The 21,819-nt window shown below is 45.9% G+C and overlaps 2 protein-coding genes across 2 annotated transcripts; both read right to left on the reverse strand.

Moving 5' to 3' along the window:
* Nucleotides 1-5,387: 5,387 nt before the first annotated feature.
* On the reverse strand, nt 5,388-8,250 carry pcdh2a1 (protocadherin 2 alpha 1; the record flags this gene model as incomplete). The annotated part of the gene is made up of 3 exons (XM_084469089.1): nt 5,388-5,414; nt 5,848-7,941; nt 8,074-8,250. The coding sequence occupies 3 exons, from the start codon at nt 8,248-8,250 to the stop codon at nt 5,388-5,390; spliced, it is 2,298 nt and encodes a 765-aa protein (XP_084325215.1).
* Nucleotides 8,251-12,568: 4,318 nt separating this feature from the next.
* LOC311344740 (protocadherin-10) lies at nt 12,569-18,662 on the reverse strand (the record flags this gene model as incomplete). Its single annotated transcript, XM_084469090.1, has 5 exons — nt 12,569-12,742; nt 12,885-12,916; nt 13,338-13,468; nt 13,879-13,934; nt 16,140-18,662. The coding sequence occupies 5 exons, from the start codon at nt 18,660-18,662 to the stop codon at nt 12,569-12,571; spliced, it is 2,916 nt and encodes a 971-aa protein (XP_084325216.1).
* Nucleotides 18,663-21,819: the final 3,157 nt, after the last annotated feature.

Here is a 21,819-nt window from a genome sequence, read left to right on the forward strand (position 1 = left end):
CGTATTCAGGAGCTTTTTCTCTGTCTAGCGATTCAGAGACAACTAACTCAAAGAAATTCCCTGACGATTCCTTTAATTTAAACGGTAAGTTTGCTGGAATTGTAAGATCAATTTGACCATTATCACCAGAATCCTTATCACTGATACTAACAACTGCTATTACAGTGCCTAATTCAGCATTCTCCTTGATGGGACTCTGAAAGGATTTAATAGATATCTCTGGGTGATTGTCGTTCATGTCTTCTACTAAAATTCTTATTTTGCACTGTCCTGATAAGGCGTTTGCCCCTTTATCCATGGCTATGATTTCCATATCATAAATCCTGAAATCCTCATAGTTTAGCATGCCTTTTACAGTGAGTTCTCCGTTTGATGGATTTATATTAAACGTTTCTTGCGTTTTCTCTGAGGTGTAGAGACTATACGAGTACGTTATGTCGGCGTTTGAACCCTCGTCTAGGTCTGTTGCATTCAGTTGAAGGACGAGGTTTCCAATCGGAGAGTTTTCCATGACCTTAATGTTATATTCCTCCTTGTGGAAGGTAGGAGTGTTGTCGTTAATGTCCAGGACATGAACAATCACGCTGGCAGTACCGGAGCGGGTCGGTGTACCGCCGTCAACCGCGCTGAGAACTAAATGATGAACGGCCTGCTTCTCTCGGTCCAAAGCCTTTTTCAAGATTAAGTCAGCAAACTTTGACCCATCCCTCCCGGTTTGAACTTCGATATTAAAATGTTCGCTTTCACTTAAATGGTACGTTTTGACTGAGTTCGTTCCAACATCGGGGTCTACTGCATTGCTCAGGGAGAATCTTTCCCCTGCTGACGTCGACTCGGCTATGTCCAAATGTATTGCGTCTCGTCGGAATTGAGGAGCATTGTCGTTCATATCTAAAATTTCCAATTCAATATTAAATATTCGTAAGGGATTTTCAAGTATTACCTCTAGCTTTAAATAGCAAGAACTAGACGATTTTGTAGTGCAAATATGTTCCCTGTCGATTTTCTCCACAATATACAGCTCGCCAGTCTCTTTGTTCACATCCAAATATTTTTTGTTCGCCACAATATCCAGGCGCATCTTTCTTTCACTGAGCGTTTCCACATTCAAATCCAGATCTGCGGCCAGATTGGCAACAACGGATCCTTCTTTCAATTCTTCAGGAATGGAATAATGCGTTACGCCAGATGACAATTGTAAAAGGGCGATCAAAATAATGGCGCTCCTGACGTACCTTTTTCCTAGCCGTAGTGTATCTGAATCCATTGTGTGATAATCCATTTTTCCCGATACCATGTATATTTTTTCAATATCCCATGTGCCAGATCCAACGTTTGTTTTGGTATATTTCTAAATTGTTGTAGAAGGACGAATCAAAAATGCGTGTAGGCCAATATTTCGCAGAATACACCCTCTTTCTCCCAGACATTCAGGCTGACTACACATAAATGACTTCTGTCACCCGAGTGTTTAAGCGAGAGAACAGCGCTACCCTACGGCTGAATAGAAAATCAAACACAGGGCCAAGAAAATCCTGGTTCCTTTTTTTTTGCATCTATAACATGTGATTATCTGAAACACCAAATAACGTCGAGGCCCAGATCAGGGTCAAATTAGCGAACACAGAACCTTCCTCCATTTCCTTTTCTATTGAATAGTGTGGCACTGCATCTACGGATTTCCATGAAGCAAATAAAATACAAATCAACACATACCGAGTCCAGCTCTTGATTTTACATTTTGCCTTCATCGTTTTAGGAATCTGTTGATCTCCTGTAACCTTTGCACATTGGCCCAGAGTAGCGATGTCCTCGTTGATACAACGTGATGCGTACACAAAAGATCTCGCACAAAACAACCAAATAGTCCACATCCAAATTCTAGCACCGGGAGCTGTTCACTGGCGCACTCTGAGGAAGTGCAGTTGTGACCGTGACCTCATAATACGTTCAAATGGTGAACAGCGACTCTTTACGCAAGGAACCCGCATGTACGTAAACCTCACAGATATTACTGGATATCGTATTTGGATTAATGTATTCAACAAAACTTCACCTGATTTCAAAGTCACACTTTTCCAATTAGTCGTCCAACAAAGCAAAAACGGAAAAAAATATTATGAATATATAATGGTTTGTTAAAAATTAAATCATATATTTAACTGTATGTGTCGTTTACTTTAGTGCCACTTATTTAGAATTACAAAAAATCCAGTTACCCTTTTGCATGTACACATGTCAGAATTATGGATAAAAACAACACAATTAAGTAGATTATTTTCAAAAAGCGAAATGGATAAAATAGTTCAAAGAGCTAGAATATATGTTAGCAATCACCAGATGAACACATGAATTGTTTGAGGCAGTCCTCACCTGCAGCGTGGAGGGTGCTGAGCCGCTCGTCTCTGTGAGGCCAGTGCTCCGTGGTAAACTGGACACTATGTACCTGGAGCCCTTTGGCGCTGGCTGTCTAACCACCAGCTTTCCTTTCCTGGTCTCCGCTAGAAACATGCTGTACCAGTAGGCATCGTTGGACACCAGAGTGGAATCTGCAAAAGAGTTCCTCTCACTGACCAAACTGTTCCTGCAGGGAGGAGCAGCTTTGCTGGCCTTGGGTTTCTGACACTTGAGAACGATGGTGACCAATATGGTGATCAACAAGAGAAAGGACACCGAGCCCAGGCCGATGACCAGATACAGATTTAAGTCTGAAAAGATGTCGTACTCCAGGGGCACTTCGGTCATGTCCGAGTAGGCCTTGACCGCGGTCTCCACTGTGGACAGCCTGATGGTAACGGTAGCAGAGAGGGCGGGCTCTCCGTTGTCCTTGGCAACCACAACAAGCCGTTGGAGACGGGGATCTCTGTAACTGAACATTCTCATGGTCCGGATCTCTCCGTTGTACTGGTCCAGACTGAACAAGGTGGCGTCCGTCACTTGTAGAAACTGGTAGGTAATCCTTGAGTTCAACACAGAGTCGCCGTCGATAGCAATCACCTTGGAAACCAGAGAGCCTTTATCGGTGGATCTGGGGATCTTCTCCTCCACCACTGAGCCGTGAGCGCGCCATGGAGACACTATGACTGGAGTGTTGTCATTCTGGTCCACAATAATGATGTGGACAGTCACATTACTGCTGAGTGGAGGAACACCAGAGTCTCTGGCCTCAATGTGGAAAAGAAACTCCTTCTCAATCTCATGGTCAAACGTCTTCAGAGCATAGAGTTTACCATTCTCTGGGCTGATGGAGAACAGCATGGACATGGAGGTGTTGGCTATCTCCCTCTCTATGATGAAATACACTAGATACTGGTTTTCATGGAGGTCTGGGTCGTACGCAGTGAGAGTATCTAGCAAGGCTCCAGGCGCATTATTCTCCATCACACGTATAGTATAGAAAGACTGAGGGAACTGGGGGACATTATCATTAACATCCAGTAGCTCTAAAGTCATGGTTTCATTATCATATAATGGAGGAGAACCTCTGTCTGTAACTGTAAAAGTTATTTCGTATTCGGGAGCTTTTTCTCTGTCTAGTGATTCAGAGACAACTAACTCAAAGAAATTACCTGACGATTCCTTTAGTTCAAACGGTAAATTTGCTGGAATTGTAAGATCAATTTTACCATTATCACCAGAATCCTTATCACTGATACTAACAACTGCTATTACAGTGCCTAATTCAGCATTCTCCTTGATGGGACTGTGAAAGGATTTAATAGATATCTCTGGGTGATTGTCGTTCATGTCTTCTACTAAAATTCTTATTTTGCACTGTCCTGATAAGGCGTTTGCCCCTTTATCCATGGCTATGATTTCCATATCATAAATCCTGAAATCCTCATAGTTTAACATGCCTTTTACAGTGAGTTCTCCGTTTGATGGATTTATATTAAACGTTTCTTGCGTTTTCTCTGAGGTGTAGAGACTATACGAATACGTTATGTCAGCGTTTGAACCCTCGTCTAAGTCTGTTGCATTCAGTTGTACGACGAGGCTTCCAATCGGAGAGTTTTCCATGACCTTAATGTTATATTCCTCCTTGTGGAAGGTAGGAGTGTTGTCGTTAATGTCCAGGACATGAACAATCACGCTGGCAGTACCGGAGCGGGTCGGTGTACCGCCGTCAACGGCGCTGAGAACTAAATGATGAACGGCCTGCTTCTCTCGGTCCAAAGCCTTTTTCAAGATTAATTCAGCAAACTTTGACCCATCCCTCCCAGTTTGTACCTCGATATTAAAATGTTCGCTTTCACTTAAATAGTACGTTTTGACTGAGTTCGATCCAACATCGGGGTCTACTGCATTGCTCAGGGAAAATCTTTCCCCTGCTGACGTCGACTCGGCTATGTCCAAACGTATTGAGTCTCGTCGGAATTGTGGAGCATTGTCGTTTATATCCAAAATTTCTAATTCAATATTAAATATTCGTACGGGATTTTCAAGTATGACCTCTAGTTTCAGATAGCACGGAGATGTTTTTGCTTGGCAGATGTGTTCCCTGTCGATTTTCTCCACAATATACAGCTCGCCAGTCTCTTTGTTCACGTCAAAATATTTTTTGTTCGCCACAATATCCAGGCGCATCTTTCTTTCACTGAGCGATTCCACATCCATGCCCAGATCTGCGGCCAGATTGGCAACAACGGATCCTTCTTTCAATTCTTCGGATATAGAATAATGAGTCACTGCATTTGATAATTGCCAAAGAGCGAACAAAATTATTGGGTTCCAGACATACCTTTGTCTCATCGTTGTAGGCCTATGCGAATCCATTTCTTGTTGAGCCTAATTCAATCGAGGTATATTTAATTTGAAAAAACAACTATATGTCCCCGTTTTACAGTTTGTGTTCGTTGTTCGTCCGAATACAATACATCTGCTGAAAAAGTATTAATCACAATATGTCCCGTCCTTCTGCCAAACCTGCAAGCATCGCTGCAGTCGAAGGGGCTGACAATTTGAAAATGAAAGGAGAGGCTACTTGAGCCTTTGAACGAAACAACAGCGCCACATGCCGTAGGCCTACTACATCAGCCACTTTGCCCTCAAGAAATACATCTCACTGTAGTATAACAATATTATGAATTAAACATTAATCAAGTATTTTCTTTTTTTAATTATAATATATGAATTTGAGTGGAATCAAAATATACTTTGCAATCGAAGTTCTCACCTGAGGACAATTAAAAAAATATGTAAAGTACTTATCTATTACAGTTAATCAGAATAATACAATAATTATTTGATGCAGTCTTCATTGATGTCCTGCATAATGTAATAATGTAATGATGTAATGCATAAAAATAATATCCTCCCATCAATGCCAGAGATCTCGCCCAAAACAACCAAATAGTCCTCATCCCAATTCTAGCACCGGGAGCTGTTCACTTGCGCAGCTCGTGGCGTCCACTCTGAGGAAGAGCAGCGGTGACTGTGAGCTCATAAGACGTGTTCAAATGGTGAACAGCGACTCTACACGCAATGAACATGATGCATGTAGGTACATCCTCACAGATTCTACTCGAAATTGTGTTTCCGTTCTTGTATTCAATAAAACCTCACTTGATTTCAAAGTCACACTTTCCCATACAATCGTCCAACAAAGCGAACGGAAATAATGCTATTATCAATAATAAATAAATGTTCTTTGATTATAGCACGTAACTGTGGTCTTTTCCTTTAGTGTCATTTATTTTGAACAACTAAAAAGTGAAGTTTCGGTTGTCAAACACTCAATGATATTGATTATTTTCAAAAATGAAATGGATAAAATGGTTTGAAGAGCTACAATGTATGTTAGAAATCACCACTATGAACACATGAATAGTTGGACGCAGTCCTCACCTGCAGCGTGGAGGGTGCTGAGCCGCTCGTCTCTGTGAGGCCAGTGCTCCGTGGTAAACTGGACACTATGTACCTGGAGCCCTTTGGCGCTGGCTGTCTAACCACCAGCTTTCCTTTCCTGGTCTCCGCTAGAAACATGCTGTACCAGTAGGCATCGTTGGACACCAGAGTGGAATCTGCAAAAGAGTTCCTCTCACTGACCAAACTGTTCCTGCAGGGAGGAGCAGCTTTGCTGGCCTTGGGTTTCTGACACTTGAGAACGATGGTGACCAATATGGTGATCAACAAGAGAAAGGACACCGAGCCCAGGCCGATGACCAGATACAGATTTAAGTCTGAAAAGATGTCGTACTCCAGGGGCACTTCGGTCATGTCCGAGTAGGCCTTGACCGCGGTCTCCACTGTGGACAGCTTGATGGTAACGGTAGCAGAGAGGGCGGGCTCTCCGTTGTCCTTGGCAACCACAACAAGCCGTTGGAGACGGGGATCTCTGTAACTGAACATTCTCATGGTCCGGATCTCTCCGTTGTACTGGTCCAGACTGAACAAGGTGGCGTCCGTCACCTGTAGAAACTGGTAGGTAATCCTTGAGTTCAACACAGAGTCACCGTCGATAGCAATCACCTTGGAAACCAGAGAGCCTTTATCGGTGGATCTGGGGATCTTCTCCTCCACCACTGAGCCGTGAGCGCGCCATGGAGACACTATGACTGGAGTGTTGTCATTCTGGTCCACAATAATGATGTGGACAGTCACATTACTGCTGAGTGGAGGAACACCAGAGTCTCTGGCCTCAATGTGGAAAAGAAACTCCTTCTCAATCTCATGGTCAAACGTCTTCAGAGCAAAGAGTTGACCATTCTCTGGGCTAATGGAGAACAGCATGGACATGGAGGTGTTGGCTATCTCCCTCTCTATGATGAAATACACTAGATACTGGTTTTCATGGAGGTCTGGGTCAACTGCAGTGAGGGAACTCAACAACGATCCAGGCGCATTATTCTCCGTTACGCGTATAGTGTAAAACGACTGGGAGAACTGTGGCTCGTTGTCATTGACGTCGAGTAAATGTACTGATATCGTTTCATTATCGGATAAAGCGGGCACCCCAGAATCCGTTACAATTAACGTGACGTCATATTCGGCGAGGCGTTCGCGGTCTAAAGGTTCCGATACTATGAGCTCGTAATGGTCGGGTCTTTCTGACGACTTATTGAGAATAAATGGTTGATGCGGTTGATGGATGGCTAGGCTTACTTTGCCATTATTTCCGGTGTCTTTGTCGCTTATTCCAACAAGGGCTATAACCGTGCCCACTGGTGTATTCTCACTGACCGTGCTCTTAACCGATTGGATGGTGATCTCCGGATGATTGTCATTCATATCTGTCACATGGACGACCACTCTACACTGCCCCTGTAACGGATGCAGTCCCTTGTCTTTGGCCTCCACGTGCATCTCATAGAACTTCATGTCCTCATAATCAATAGTACCCCTCACCGTTATCTCCCCGGTGCTCGGGTTCAAAGAAAAGACATCTTGTGTTTTCTCTGATGTGTACAGGGTAAACGAGTAGATTATATCCGCATTTGCACCATCGTCGAGATCCGTTGCGTTTAATTTAACCACTCGGGTACCAATAGGTGTATTTTCTGTCATGTTGATTGTATACATCGGCTTGTCGAAATGTGGGGCGTTATCGTTTGTGTCTTGTACCCGAACTATGATGTTAGCGGTGCCTGAGCGCACCGGGACTCCGCCGTCCACTGCGGTCAGGACGAGGTGGTGAACGGCCCGCTGTTCTCTGTCTAAAGCTTTGGTCAGCACCAGGTCCACGTACTTCGTTCCGTCGCTACCCGTTTGTATTTCTATCGTGAATTGCTCGCTGACGCTGAGTTTGTATGTCTTTATAGTGTTCACGTCAACGTCTGGGTCGACAGCATTGGGCAGCGAGAATCTCTCTCCTGGTGTGGCCGCCTCGGACACGTCCAGTTCTACCCTGTCCCGTCTGAAGTGGGGAGCGTTATCGTTTATGTCTTTAATCTCCAGTTCGATGTTAAAAATGCGTAACGGACTCTCTATTATCACGTCCAGCTTAAGAAAACAAGAGGTCGTGGTCTTAGTTGGACAAAGGTTTTCCCTGTCCATTTTCTCAATGATATAGAGCTCTCCTGTATTTTTGTTAACATCTAAATATTTTTTATTGTGGAAAATATCAAGTTTTACCTCCCGTTGGGCCAGACCTCCCGCCTCCAGTCCCAAATCTGCCGCAATATTTGCCACAACCCAGCCTCTCTCCAGCTCCTCCGGTATAGAGTACCTCGTCACGCCCAGTGCAGCGGGCCATATTCCACTTAGGACAAAGACAGCGAAGAAAGCTGGCGAAATGCTTCCCTTTTGCATCCTTACGAAAAGGATATTGTTTCCGAAAGCCGTTGTTTTAATTGCACCACCGACTCGAAACGTTTCTTCCTGTATGCATATAGTAAGCCGGCAGACTACCTTTTTACCCAATCGTAAAAAATATATACTACCGCTGTATTGTGTGCGTGCCGTTCCATTGCCTCTTTGAATGGGTGTGTTTTCGAAACCGTCATGAATCTGGTTGATTTAGTGGTGAACAGTGACACCATGTGACTGAACTGGCACTAGAACAAACATCTAAGGGTGAGGTCAGGAAAAGATGAACAAGGACGTTTAATTTTGGCACTGCGTTCCAACAAGAATATAAGCCGCATTTTTCCTTTTTCTTTTCATTGCTACATGGGTGCTTCTCTTTCAGTATTCTTTTCATTGGTGTGACGTCATCACAGTCGTCTGAACAGAGATGTGCACATGGTGAGGGGACTGACACGTTAAATCAAGCTTTTCAAAGATAGGCTTTTCACCCGAAAATGAATGAAAGTTATTGTAATAAATGTATTAAAGGTGATGCCTGTACTATTCTGGCGATGTAACGAGAGCATAAAAGAGCAAGAACGTAAGATTTCAAAGTAAACAACAGAAACAAGTCCTCTCCCTCTCTGCCCATGAACAGTCTGAAGTGTTGCATGCGTCCACCTTTGACTGACAGGCAAGATGGATTCCCAGAACCAGCAGAGATGCTCTGATTGGTCAGAAAGGAGACTGGGATGTTCTAAAATCTAAATGGAGATCTAAATACAGAGGCAGGTGCAATCAACTTGAAAGAGATGTTCTCATTTCTTCTCACAATAAGGGGGGGGGGGGGGAGGGGGGGGCGTTACCTCAGGAGGTAGGTTGCTGGTTCGATCCTCGGCTCCTCCTAGCCGAGTGTCTGCTGCTCCTGACGAGCTTGCTGTCGCCCTGTGTGGTTGACTCCGCCGTTGGTGTGTGAATGTGTGCATGAATGGGTGAATGTCAGTCAACACTGTAAAGCGCTTTGGATGAAAGCGCTATATAAATGAGGACCATTTACCATTTACAATGAAATTATCTCTCTCAGAGAGAGAGAGAGAGAGTTGCAGTTGATGGTGGACCACGCAACCACTCTATAGTCCCAACATTGGGAGCAAGGAGCAGCCATGCTAGGAGCCTCTGCATTCTTGTTTTAGAAGCTAAGATGTAAACATTGAGTAGGCCTAGATGTATTAGTGTAATGGACAGGTTGTATTAATGACTGTTGGATGAAGTGGAATGTAGTGTGGAAAATACAACACTTCATTCCTAATAAGGAAAGACATCAGGAAACCACAGAATAAAGTTTAAGACTTTTATTTTGACCTTTTGAAAAAGCAATACAATAGCCGAGCTGGTCGGCAGAATACCTGCTTTTCCAACTTTGGTAAGCAGTTTTTATAGTCTCGCTCCGTGAGTCCTCTCATAAGGGGGGGGGGGGGGGGGGGGGGCTTGCTGGTCCAAAGACAACACAGAGCACTGAGCATAGACCAAGATTTTGACACACTGAAGTTTGAGTTAGTAAAGTTCCATAGGGACATTGCATAGGGACATTAGGGACATATTAACAGATTAAGAATAATATTATGTTCCTGAAATTCATGCCGATGTGTGCAAATGTTTATAGGCCGACTATAGATATATGCATTTTTCCTGTTGGTCATGAATCTATTTATCCTCTTATTTCCTCATTTAGGAAATCTAGTCTTTGTGAAAAAAAAATTCTAACAGTAGCTTCAAAAATGATGTTCACTTCTCTGCCCTTGACAACTCATTTTGGACTAGAACCCATTTATAGATTATTTTAATATAAATACTAGCTGGACAATGAAACAAGGTAAAAAGAGGGAATTTCTCTAAAAAAAAGTATCTTATTTTTCCACCCTTAACCTCTAGAGGGCAGAATTGACTTTCTAATGTAAATTCGTCGTAGGTATGTTGTTCAAAAACACAAGATGGACAATGTACAAACATCTTGTGTTTATCCCTTAAGATTGTCGTATGGATTTTATGATACCACATTGATTTATTGTATTCCTTATTGTATCATTGCATTTCAGATAAAGGCCTACGTAAAGTAAAACAACAACAAAAAATATATATTTAAGTGTGCAAATGACGTCCATTTAATGTCTTATAAAGACGTAGGCCTACTTTGCGTTATATTTTTTCTATTGACCATAATGTAATAGGCCTACAGAAATATACATGCATTGTTATGCTTCACAGTAATTATCTAAAGACGGTAAAGGTAAAAATGTTTTAAGTACACTGGTCATGGCAATGTAGAGCAAATCCAACTCTTCAAAAATATTATGACCCACTGACGCCCTCTGCTGACGATTTATAATTTGTTTCCTTCTCTGTCGCTCTCATAATGTTTGTTTACCATACCTTCATACATATTAATGGCTGTAATAGCATTTCAACAAAAGTGATATTTTTTCACCCAGTTTAACGACGATTACAATTCAAGGTAATGGTTAATGTTAGAAATGTAGCCTTTTTACATTGGGCACCTCCATACTTTATTGGAGTCACATACCTGTTCAGTGTGGGACTTCCCTTGATATCTAATGTAGTTGAATATTTTTTGTGCTTTTTTTCTGCACTTATAAGGCATTAGTCTCCTTCATTATAATGTATAACCAATGCAATACACACGTTCTACGGACGCCCCCTGGTGGTTGAACGTGTAAATTGCAGTACAAATGGCTGGTCAGTGGTCCGACATTTCAGCACCAGGGGGAAGGAGAGCTCCCACCGTGGACCGGCATGTCGCGGACGATAGACGGGACTGGTTCCTATGAGTCGAGCACTGTCTCAAAATGATACTGACGACCTTCATTTGAACCTTTCCTATTTTTCTAAGACACCACCATTTCTTGATGAAACAAACGTTTACATTAAGCCTATTTAGGCATATTCATGAATGGAAAAAAGAAAGACGCTAATCTGTTCCAGGTTCCGCACAGAACAGGGCATATTATATTCCTCATAGTCTCCCTGAAAGGGAAATAGCAAGTACCCTTGCTCGTCTGAAAGTAAGTGGACTTGCCGATAAATCCAGCTCCTTCATCCTCCTACGGCTCCCTATGGATCCGCCTTCACTCAGAGAACAAGTGGCTCCCTTCTCTCTGAGGGGGAGCCATTTGGTTATTAACAGAATAATCCTCTGTGTGATTCATGCGTGCGACCTAATTAGGCTACCTCACTTGATTATAATCAGGGTTTTTTTTTTTCCCTCTTTCTCATTCCTCAACGTGAAAGGTCACAGAGAAAGAGGCCATATGCCCAAAATGGCATCCAGGTGTGGCATTTTAACTGATCCCCCCCCCCCCCTCCACACCTGACTGCTAGTATTCATTTTCATGGTTTTAATTAAAGTGATATTTCAGGAGAGAAGGCTCTGTTTGTTCAGTTAATGAACTCTCTGTATTCTCTCTGGGCAAATGGAAATGCGCGCAGTCCAATTAGCATATCTTAGCATTTTGCAATATTTATTCCTCAACACGGAAAACAGCTTACGAAGGCAAAATAACTGATGAAACTAACTTTTGTTGGCCTTAAATTGTTGACTCAAGATTATAAAATATAGTGAACTTAGTGAATGTATATAGATATAGGCCTACCGTGTGTGTGTGTTCGTGTTTGTGTTTGTGTGTGTGTGTGTGTGTGTGTGTGTGTGTGTGTGTTCGTGCATGGCAATGTATTAAATCTACATTTCAGAAAAAAATACTTTATTTTCAGAAAATGGTCCAGTACATGGCTGTTGATGACTACCGCCCCACCCCGTTAAAACTGCATGTGTCAACGGCATCTTGCATATTACATATGATTACATGATATCCTTTAATATGCACACCTTCTGAAACATATTCAATCAAAAGAAAACATTTCCATTTTGTGTTTTTATAAAAAAATATAAATTCATGAAGATGAATGGAATCAATAACCGCTTCAACGTGATTGTCTAAATAATAAGAATTACAAGAGGAGGACGAGAAGAGTAAGATGTACACATATGCCAACCATATAAAAATGGCGCCACCAGAGTTTGTTTCTCCATCTCTGCAGGAGTCCATTGTCCGGCTCCCCCTGAAACGTCCTTGGTTTGCTCGCTTCGTGAGTCCACTAACACTGAACCAAAGTCAGAAAAAGTCAACACCTTTCTTTCCCATTTCTTCTCCTTCCTCCTCCTTATTTCATGAAGGTCGCAGTAACCAGATGGATCACTCCACCCTACCCCGGTCTGCCGCAGCCCTGAGGGCTGTGCGCGTGCGTTGAGCAGCCAACCCCCCGTGGCTTAGTCATTGTACAGGTCGTTGTTGATGACGGCGGCCTCGCCCTGGGGTGACATCTGCAGCCGTCTCTTCTTGCCGAAGGTGGAGAAGGCGTTGCGCACGTCCAGCTCACTGCGGTGCACCACGGGCCTCAGGGTGCAGAACCCAGAGGGTGTGCCGGGGATGTACACGTTGTGCTGGTAGTCGGGGGGCGGGTGGGGGTGCGGGTGGGGGTGCGGGTGGGGGTGGGGGTGGGGGTGGGGGAGGGGGGGGCAGGGGGGGCTGCTGCTGCTGCTGGGGCGGCGGGGTGCAGCGGGGGGTCCAGGAGCGGGCGGGGACGGCGGGCACGGCGGCGGCGGACATCTTGTTGTCTGTTTTGGGAGATGAGTGTCGGAGTTAGCGGGGGAAGGGGGGGCAGAAGAAGCAGGGTCACTCACGTGCTGCTGAGCTTCTCTGGGATTTCCGGGGGGGACGGTGGTGCTTCGAGGGGGTCTTTGGACCTTCACGGCCACCCTTGTTCTAACTTTACTTTAGTACAGTGCGGGGCAAGTACAGCATGGGGCACCAGCAGCATGAAATCAATATCAAATAAAAAAGTAAATAGAAAATGTGCAGGATATCTTCAAAATATATTTTTGTGTGTGTAACGAGATGGGATGTCACATAATAGATAGTGATCTACCACTGGGAAACATTACAGTCGGTACACAGGCGTTCCTCTTAATTGAGGATGGGTGATGGGGGTTTACACCCAGAGGTTGTTTGCTGGTGGGGAGATCTGGCCCCGCGTACCTTTCCCTCCGCCCCTCATGTGGTTTCCCCAGGTCCAGTACTGCCCAGGGGCCATGGAGCTCACATAGTTCTCTGGGTCTGCATGCATGGCCTTGCGCATCAGCGTGCCATCCATGTTTATAGAGTTATAGCTGCAGGGGAATACACATAATTAGCCTTGGTTCACATTGTACCCATGCGTATACCTTTGGCACAATTAAACAATTGTTTTTTTAGTGGTATACCTTTTAATGGAATTGGAGTTTTGATTTTTCGTCAGTGTCCAGTCTGTGTTTGGCTGCTTGAGCTGAAAAAAAAAGAAAATAATGAAATGAGTTTAGTTCCCCGCAGCGTACTTGAAACGTAACTCAATTAAAGCATTCAATTTTTTACTTTTAAGTTTTCTAATCTGCAACCTAGGACCATTAAGGAGGGAAATGTAATAGAGTCGGGTTCTTCATGTTTATCACCAGTGAATCGTTGCTGATTCGCGTTCTAACGATTTCAGAGAAAGCCGTTGCTCCCTGTGGATGGCTGGCATACAGGTTTAACTGGCTTCAACCTGGAGCCGTCGGAGTTGGATACCAGTCTCACCACACAGCGTGCACCAGGGAGGGCCTGTCACACGGGGGGTGAAATAGAGTTCTCGAGTGGAATTAATTTCGGTTTGTGTCTCATATGTATTTCACGCTCTATTAATTTACTTAGAGTTGTTAACACGGAGAATGCGACGTAAGCGTATTATTAGCATCGGTATTCTAAATGCGTTCCTCGCCAGCTACGCACAAAAAACCAATTAAAACCCCACCGGGATGAAACGAAACACGATTTTAATCTTCAAAGGAAAGCGTGCCAAGGAGGAAATTAAGAAAAGTATCCACGTAATTGTTTTGTGGAATTTATGCATCATTCTTCCATTAATATTTGCTTTATGCTCCTCGAGCAAGCTTTTTTTAATTAAAAGTCGCACGAGGGCTGCCTCAAGTTTGTAGTCCTTGCAGCTTTCTTTTGGCAAGTAGGACAGCTCACTTGGAACTTCTGGAAGTTACACCGCTCACGCATTAGGCCTACACGCGCAGGCAACGATCCACGCGCAGGCAACGATGATCCACTGATGATCCACTGGCACTGCATGTGCTATTGGAGACCTGGTTATTGCTGTTAGAGTCTCAACGCGACTTATGGGAGGATGGAGGATCCTTATATACACTGCTGGGCCGTCCCAAGGAAGCAATTAACGTCCAGAACGTCTCCCCTGGAGGGATCTAGCCGCGGGGGTAACAATCGCCGTGACCTCAAATGTTCTCAGTACGTGGTCACGGGAGTGCGCGCTGGTGACCTCTCTCTGTCTGCCGGGTGGATGACGGTACCCCAGATTCACTCGCTGTCTCTTTGCATTGGCCTTGACGTGGTGACAGTGACTAATACGCACATGCTAACGGTCTCGCCTCTCTCTCTCTCTCTCTCTCTCTCTCTCTCTCTCTCTCTCTCTCTCTCTCTCTCTCTATGTATGTATATTCATCTCGGCGAACGCGAGGCTGAGTCTCACTCAGGGCAGGCCAGCTCAACATTGGGCCAATCTACAGGCTCGCCACGTTCTAGTCAGGTCTTTTCAACAACCGAGTACCCTCACCAACAACCCCCACACGCACGCGCGCACACACACACACACACACACACACACACACACACACACACACACACACACACACACACACACACACACACACACACACACACACAACCGCTGCCCCTCCTCCTTCCGTTCTTGTCCCCTGTCTGCCCAATCCGACCCTTTGCCATTTTTCATCAATAATGGACCTGCTCTCTCTCTCTCTCTCTCTCTCTCTCTCTCTCTCTCTCTCTCTCTCTCTCTCTCTCTCTCTCTCTCTCTCTCTCTCTCTCTCTCACACCCCTCTTCTGCCTCTCTATCTCTCTCCCGCTCTATCTCTCTCTTTCTCTCTCCCGCTCTATCTCTCTCTTTCTCTCTCCCTTTCCCTCTTCCATTCTCCCCCCTCCCCCTCCCCCCCCCCTCTCTCTCTCTCTCTCTCTCTCTCTCTCTCTCACACACCCTCTCCCTCTCGCCCCCCCTCTCTCCCCCTTTCTCTCCCCTCTCCCTCCCTCTCCCTCCCCCTCTCCCTCCCTCTCTCTTCCTCTCTCTCTACATTGTGTGGAGGACAATGACTCGCTCATGTCTGTGCCCTTGAGGCGTAGTTAGTGAGGTTGACCGTTCCATAGCCCGTCTTTATTTTGAAACAAGGGGAGGAAGAAGAGATCGGGGCTCGGGGAATCGACACAAATGCCAGATAAAATCAAAGAAATCTGGTTCACCTTGCATGGGACGCACATAACCTTGACTTGTACACCAAACTCGTCAGTGATATTGGTTTCAGGCGAGAACAGTGTTGTCTTTGATGAACACTGTGCGATCTGCTGAATAGCGTTCCAAGGGTCTCACGAGAACACCAATGGAAGAACTAAATAATGTAGGCCTTTATTATCAGAACGATTGAATTGTTATTTGTAGTTGTATTTGCCCTGAAGTCAATTATAGATATTATTCAGAATCACTGCATATCATAGTGTGCTATATAGTGCTGATAGATACGGTTTAAGGGGGTGGATATGGTTGAAAATCTAATAGAATCGGAGTGAAAAGAAGTAAGCGTTTTCTTATTATTATTAAAATTAAGTCAATCTCGCTTCTTTGATTTGACCTTCATAGAACACGGCATCCTGAACTTCTTTGAGACGGGATATTCCGTGAGCCTGAGTCAATATTTATTTATTTTTAATTTAAAGATGAGGCTGATGCCACCGTACCTCGTTCGGGGTGGTCGATCCGTTGTTCACGGATGAACTTCGGCCCTGCGCGTTCCACGAGTTGTCCGCGCTCTTCGCTTCGTTGTTCCGCGGCGCGCTACTGGGGCTGCACGGCTTGAGGAACATAAAGTCACTTTTAGCCGATTCTGGGGTCAGGCACACTTTATAACAATAGGACTGGGAGAGGCTGCTGTTGCCGTTGACCTCCATGCAGTTCGTGGGCACTTTGGCCGCGGTGGAAATCTGCAGGTTGATGTTGGATTTCTTGAACACCTCCGGCGGGGGGTCCGGCTGGAAGCCCGCGCAGCAGCAGCAAGCCAGCGGGGGGAGACTGTACCCGCTGAGGGTCTCCCGGTCCTTGTAGCACTTCACCACGGCCAGGATGATGATGGTCACCAGGAAGATCAGGGAGATGGTGCTCAGGGACACGATTAGGTAGAACGCGAGGTTAGAGGGGGGCTGTGGGCTGAGCGTGAGGTCCCCGAAATCCGACAGCGACTCGGGCACGCTGTCCACCACCGTGAGGAGGATCGACACGGTGGCGGAGAGCGGTGGCTGCCCGTTATCCTTCACTAGTATCACAAGCCTCTGCCTTGTCGTGTCTTTTTCCACCAAACGGCGTATAGTCCGAATCTCCCCCGTGTATAAAGCCACGCTAAAGAGCCCCGGGTCGGTGGCTTGTAACACCTGATAAGATAAGCGGGAGTTCTGCCCAGCGTCTGCGTCTAACGCCGTGATTTTGCCCACCAGATACCCAGCGTCCACTGACCGCGGGACCACCTCCGTGGCCACGGTGCCGTTTTTGGGTAGCGGAGATACGATGACCGGCGCGTTATCGTTCTGATCCAAAACGAAGACAGTGACGGTGACGTTACTACTGAGAGGCGGGAAACCCGCATCCTGGGCTTGGACCTTGATCTGGAAGTTCCTGAGCTGCTCGTAATCGAAGGAGCGCAGGGCGTAGATGTTGCCGTTGTCCGAGTTGATGGAGACGTAAGTGGACACGGGCATGCCCTGGATGTGACCTTCCAGAATGGAATAAGACAAATAGGCGTTCTGATTGGAATCAGGGTCGAACGCGGTCACGGAGCAAATGGAAGCGCCCGGGGCATTGTTCTCAGTCACATAGACTGTGTAGGAGGGCTGGGCGAAGCGCGGGGGGTTGTCATTAATGTCAGACACTTGGACGAGGATGGTTTTCCTCGTGGACAGAGACGGTGACCCCAGGTCTCGGGCCGTGAGAGTGATGTTGTATTCGGACACCGACTCCCTGTCCAGGAACTCGCTGGTCACGAGAGTGTAATAGTTTTTGAAGGAGGAGTGGAGTTGAAAGGGCACATTGCTGGGGATTTGACAGTCCACGTTTCCGTTCTCCAACGAGTCCCGGTCCATGACACTGATCACGGCGATCACCGTGCCCGGTGGCGCGTCCTCCTGCACGGGCGTGGAGACGGAGGTCAGGATGACTTCGGGCGCGTTGTCGTTCACGTCGAGAATGTCGACCAGCACCTTACTGTGAACGGCCACCGCCGACGGACCGCGGTCCTTGGCCTGCACGTACAACTCGAACACGCTCGATTTCTCAAAGTCCACGACCCCTTTCACGCGGATCTCGCCCGTGTACGGGTCGATGCTGAACAACTCGCGCACCTTTAACGGAGCGTGCCCGCTGAACGCGTAGGTCACCTCGCCGTTGGAGCCCTCGTCCAAATCCGTGGCGTTTAGTTTCAGGAGGAGAGTGCCCCGGGGCGCGTTCTCCACAAGACTCGATCTGTACACGGATCGATCGAATACAGGCACGTTGTCATTGGCGTCTAATACGGTGATGGTTATTCTGGCTGTCCCGGAGCGTTCGGGCGAGCCTCCGTCCAAGGCCGTCAGCACCATCTCGTGCGTCTTCTGCTGCTCCCGGTCCAGCGGGACGTCCAGCACGAGCTCCGCAAACTTGCTCCCGTCGTTGCGCGTTTGGATGTTCAGCACGAAGTGCTGGTTGGCGCTGAGCTGGTATGTGCGGAGAGAATTGGTGCCCACGTCCAGGTCCTGCGCGCTCTCTAACGGGAACCGAGACCCGGGCGCAGCGGACTCGGTGATGTCAATGTTAAACTCACTCCACGGAAAACTCGGGGAGTTGTCATTTACATCTAAAATCTCTACTTCCACTCTATAGAGTTCTAGTGGATTTTCAATCACCACTTGTAGATGAAGAAAACAGCTCGGGCTGCGTTCGCAAAGATCCTCGCGGTCTATCTTTTCGTTGACAAATAAAATGCCGTTTTCCAAGTTCACTTCTAAATATTGCTTCTTGGCGCCCGAGACTATACGGAACCGACGCGCCGATAGCTTGGCCACGTCCAAGCCCAGGTCCTCCGCGATGTTCCCCACGAAAGCCCCGTGGTCCAACTCCTCCGGTATGGAGTAGCGTATTTGCGCCAGAACCAGGTCCACCACACAGGCACACAGCAGCAGACACACCACCATCCCCGTGACCGGTGCCCAACTGTCCCTGGCGCGCCTTTGATCCATCTCAGAGCCGCGCGTAAAAAGCCTTCACCGATGAATGGAACCAGAAACGCATCTCCTTGACATCACTAGCCGTACAAAAAAAAAGTGGGCTTTGTGTATTGGCCTGCTCTGTGTCTAATGTCTTTGCGTCCAAATAATGGCCAAATAATGTCTAGAAATGGAGAGATGTAACTTTGCCGACTCGTTAAATTGGAAACAAACAACTTCTCTTGTTCAGGAAAACTGAAGAGAGGAGACGGCGATAAATGTCTCTTTCTTTCTCTCTTTCTTCCCCTCTCTCTCTCTCTCTCTCTCTCTCGTTCGCTCCTTCACCCTCTTTCCCTCTGTCTCTCTCTTTCTCTCCCTCTCTCTCTAGCTCTCTTGTGCTCTGTGTCTCTCTTCTCCTTGTCCTCTGTTGTTCTACTCGTGCGGCGCGGTGGTGTGTGAGCGGCGGAAGGCTCGCCGTTTGATTTCTTCCAGAGTGGAAGCTGGCGGGGAGGTGTTTCTTTCGTGCGCGCGTGTGGCATGCGCGTGCGTGTGCGCGCAATAGAAGGGGATGGACGTGGCTTATAGCAGCTCCGCATTGGACGAGGCGGACGCCGGAATGGGCCACTATAATTACAGTACACGTTTAACGCTTTCACGTCTGACCGTATCGGATCCAGCCAAAGGCACAGACACCGGGGCCAGATTAAAGACCAAATATGTTCCCTGCGTCTCTTTAAAGTCGTCCTTCATGTGAGAGATAAAGTTTGACTCACATTTGATGCCAAATTCTTTTGAAACATTTAACATTTTTTTTCCTACAACGTAAGGATCTAAACATGTCAGTTCTCTCCTCCTACACTGGCCTCCTCCACTGGCCTACACTGGCCCGTGGCCAGTGCGCTCGTGGGGATCGTAGCTTTTTAATGAGACTCCTTTGAAGCTAAATGCCCACGTCTCACAAACAGCCCATTCATTAATCATGGCGCGTCGATTTAAGCTTTATAAAAAAGAATTCGAGATGGGGTCACTGTATACAATTTTAATAGGCTTTTAAATGAGCTGATGATACATTCTGAGGCTTAGAAAATGATCAGTGATTATCATAAGTGGAAGATGTAGACTCCTGTAAACATAGGCCCGGGCAGAGGCGCATTACACGAATTTGATTTCCCTGAGTATGTTGATTGTGATGTATCATCACAATCAACATAAAAGCACCGTTGTAAACCCGTAATCGCGCTTGACTTTAATCATGCTTTCTAGTTTGAATTAAATGGAAATGACAAAGGTGTGTTATTTACTGCTGTTGTGATGTGTGTGTGTGTGTGGGGGGGGGGGGGGGGGGGGGGGTGTTGACTTGCCTGAATATTTCCAGCATATGTATCATGTTTTGTGTACGATGTTTACGCTATAACCTCAGTGGATCAGGGAGCAGCGGTTATTGTTTGGAAGACTGGTTTCTTAGGAGACTGCCACATGTGTGTCCGTATCTAATCTTCCCCCCCAACTAATCCCGGTCAGTCACACACACAGACAATCCTTGAACCGCAGGGAGGCGGGGGCGCAGCGACTCCCCCTCGTGAAGTCGACCCCGCGTCGGTGGACGGACGCGAGTCGCATTCTAATGAAAGCGTGTGGCTCGGAATCTGAAAGTGTCTTCCTGACGACAGCGCCTCACGGGGGGCCCGGTAATGTGATTTCCGACCCAGTTCCTAAAGCAACGACCCCTCGCAAACACAAGTCAGTCACACCATTAAGAAAAAAAGTAGCCTACGATTTCCAGGTTTAAACACAGCAGAAAACACACGATCTGCTGTCAGACTTAAACTCCAGCAGATGGTTAAGCTTCTTCGGAAATGATTACATTTCTAAAAAAAACACAACCGAGTACCCTCACCAACAACCCCCACACGCGCACACACACACACACACACACACACACACACACACACACACACACACACACACACACACACACACACACACACACACACACACACACAGTTCCGTTGCGTTCCCTGTCTTTTTTAATTAACGTAGAAAGGGATTAGTGTGGAGTACTATCCGGGATCAACCGTCCTCCGACAGAAGAATGATAAATAATCCCCAAAGCATTTCGTTGAATGTAGCACCCGGCTGTGCCGATACATGTCACGTTCCCTTGCATTACACGGAGCATTACGCGAGACCCGTCCGTCTCTGTCGCCGTGCGTCGACACCATGGGGGGGGGGGGGGAGGACGGACACGACTTTCCATGGTCCACAACCGACATCCCAACCACCACAACAAGAAAAAAACCAAGGATGGAAGATAGAAAGAAAGATTGAAAGAAATTAACTGCATTCGGCCTAATCATGAACATGTTGATGGTTGGTTGCTGATTGCCCTCTAACAAGTGACTCATTTAACTCAGTACCGGATAAGATAAGACAGAGTCCAGTTTAGACTTGTGTTTGTGATCTTATGCTGCCATCTATTGGCAACTCGGGGCGTCTATACGAAGGAGACCCATTGGAAGTAGGAAGGGAAAACAAGGGAGCTTCTGCTTTTAAACACGTCTGGATTATCAAATGTTTCAATCTAGAAGGTTCCGGATATATTTAATTATTTGACAATTAGTTATTTATTACTTAACTATTTGTATATATAAATAGTTAAATAATAAATAACTAATTGTTAAATAATTAAACAATTTATATCAATTGATGTAGAAAATCATTGACTATACATTGCCCCTTCTGTAGAGATGTTCATTTTACATTCACTTATTGAGAGTAAAATGAAAATGAATGAAAATCTCTCGTGGAGTCTTTCGTTCGGTTTCAACTGTGGTATGATGCTGCCACCTAGCGGTCATTTTAAACTTTATTGAGGGTTAGTAATGGAAAGGAAGAATTGTAATTTAGAATATTGTTCATCAATAGAAAGTGATGTCGGGGCTGGTATATTTGTGCATACACATCACAAGGGGCACTCTCTTTGGGCTGATTTTAAGGGTTTAACTTCACCCAATCCCACGATTGTCTTGATATTCGTTAAAGTTTGATACGTATAGAAACAATGTTACACGATTGACTTTACGTGGTAAATAAATAGCCTTAACGTTTTGCTTTTGGGAGTTCCTCTGCGAAATAAATGCTAAATTATCAAAAATAATAACATTGATACAAAAACGCTGGACAGCGCCCG

Source organism: Micromesistius poutassou (genome assembly GCF_964030765.1).
Source record: "Micromesistius poutassou genome assembly, chromosome: 6".
Taxonomy (NCBI): Eukaryota; Metazoa; Chordata; class Actinopteri; order Gadiformes; family Gadidae; genus Micromesistius; species Micromesistius poutassou.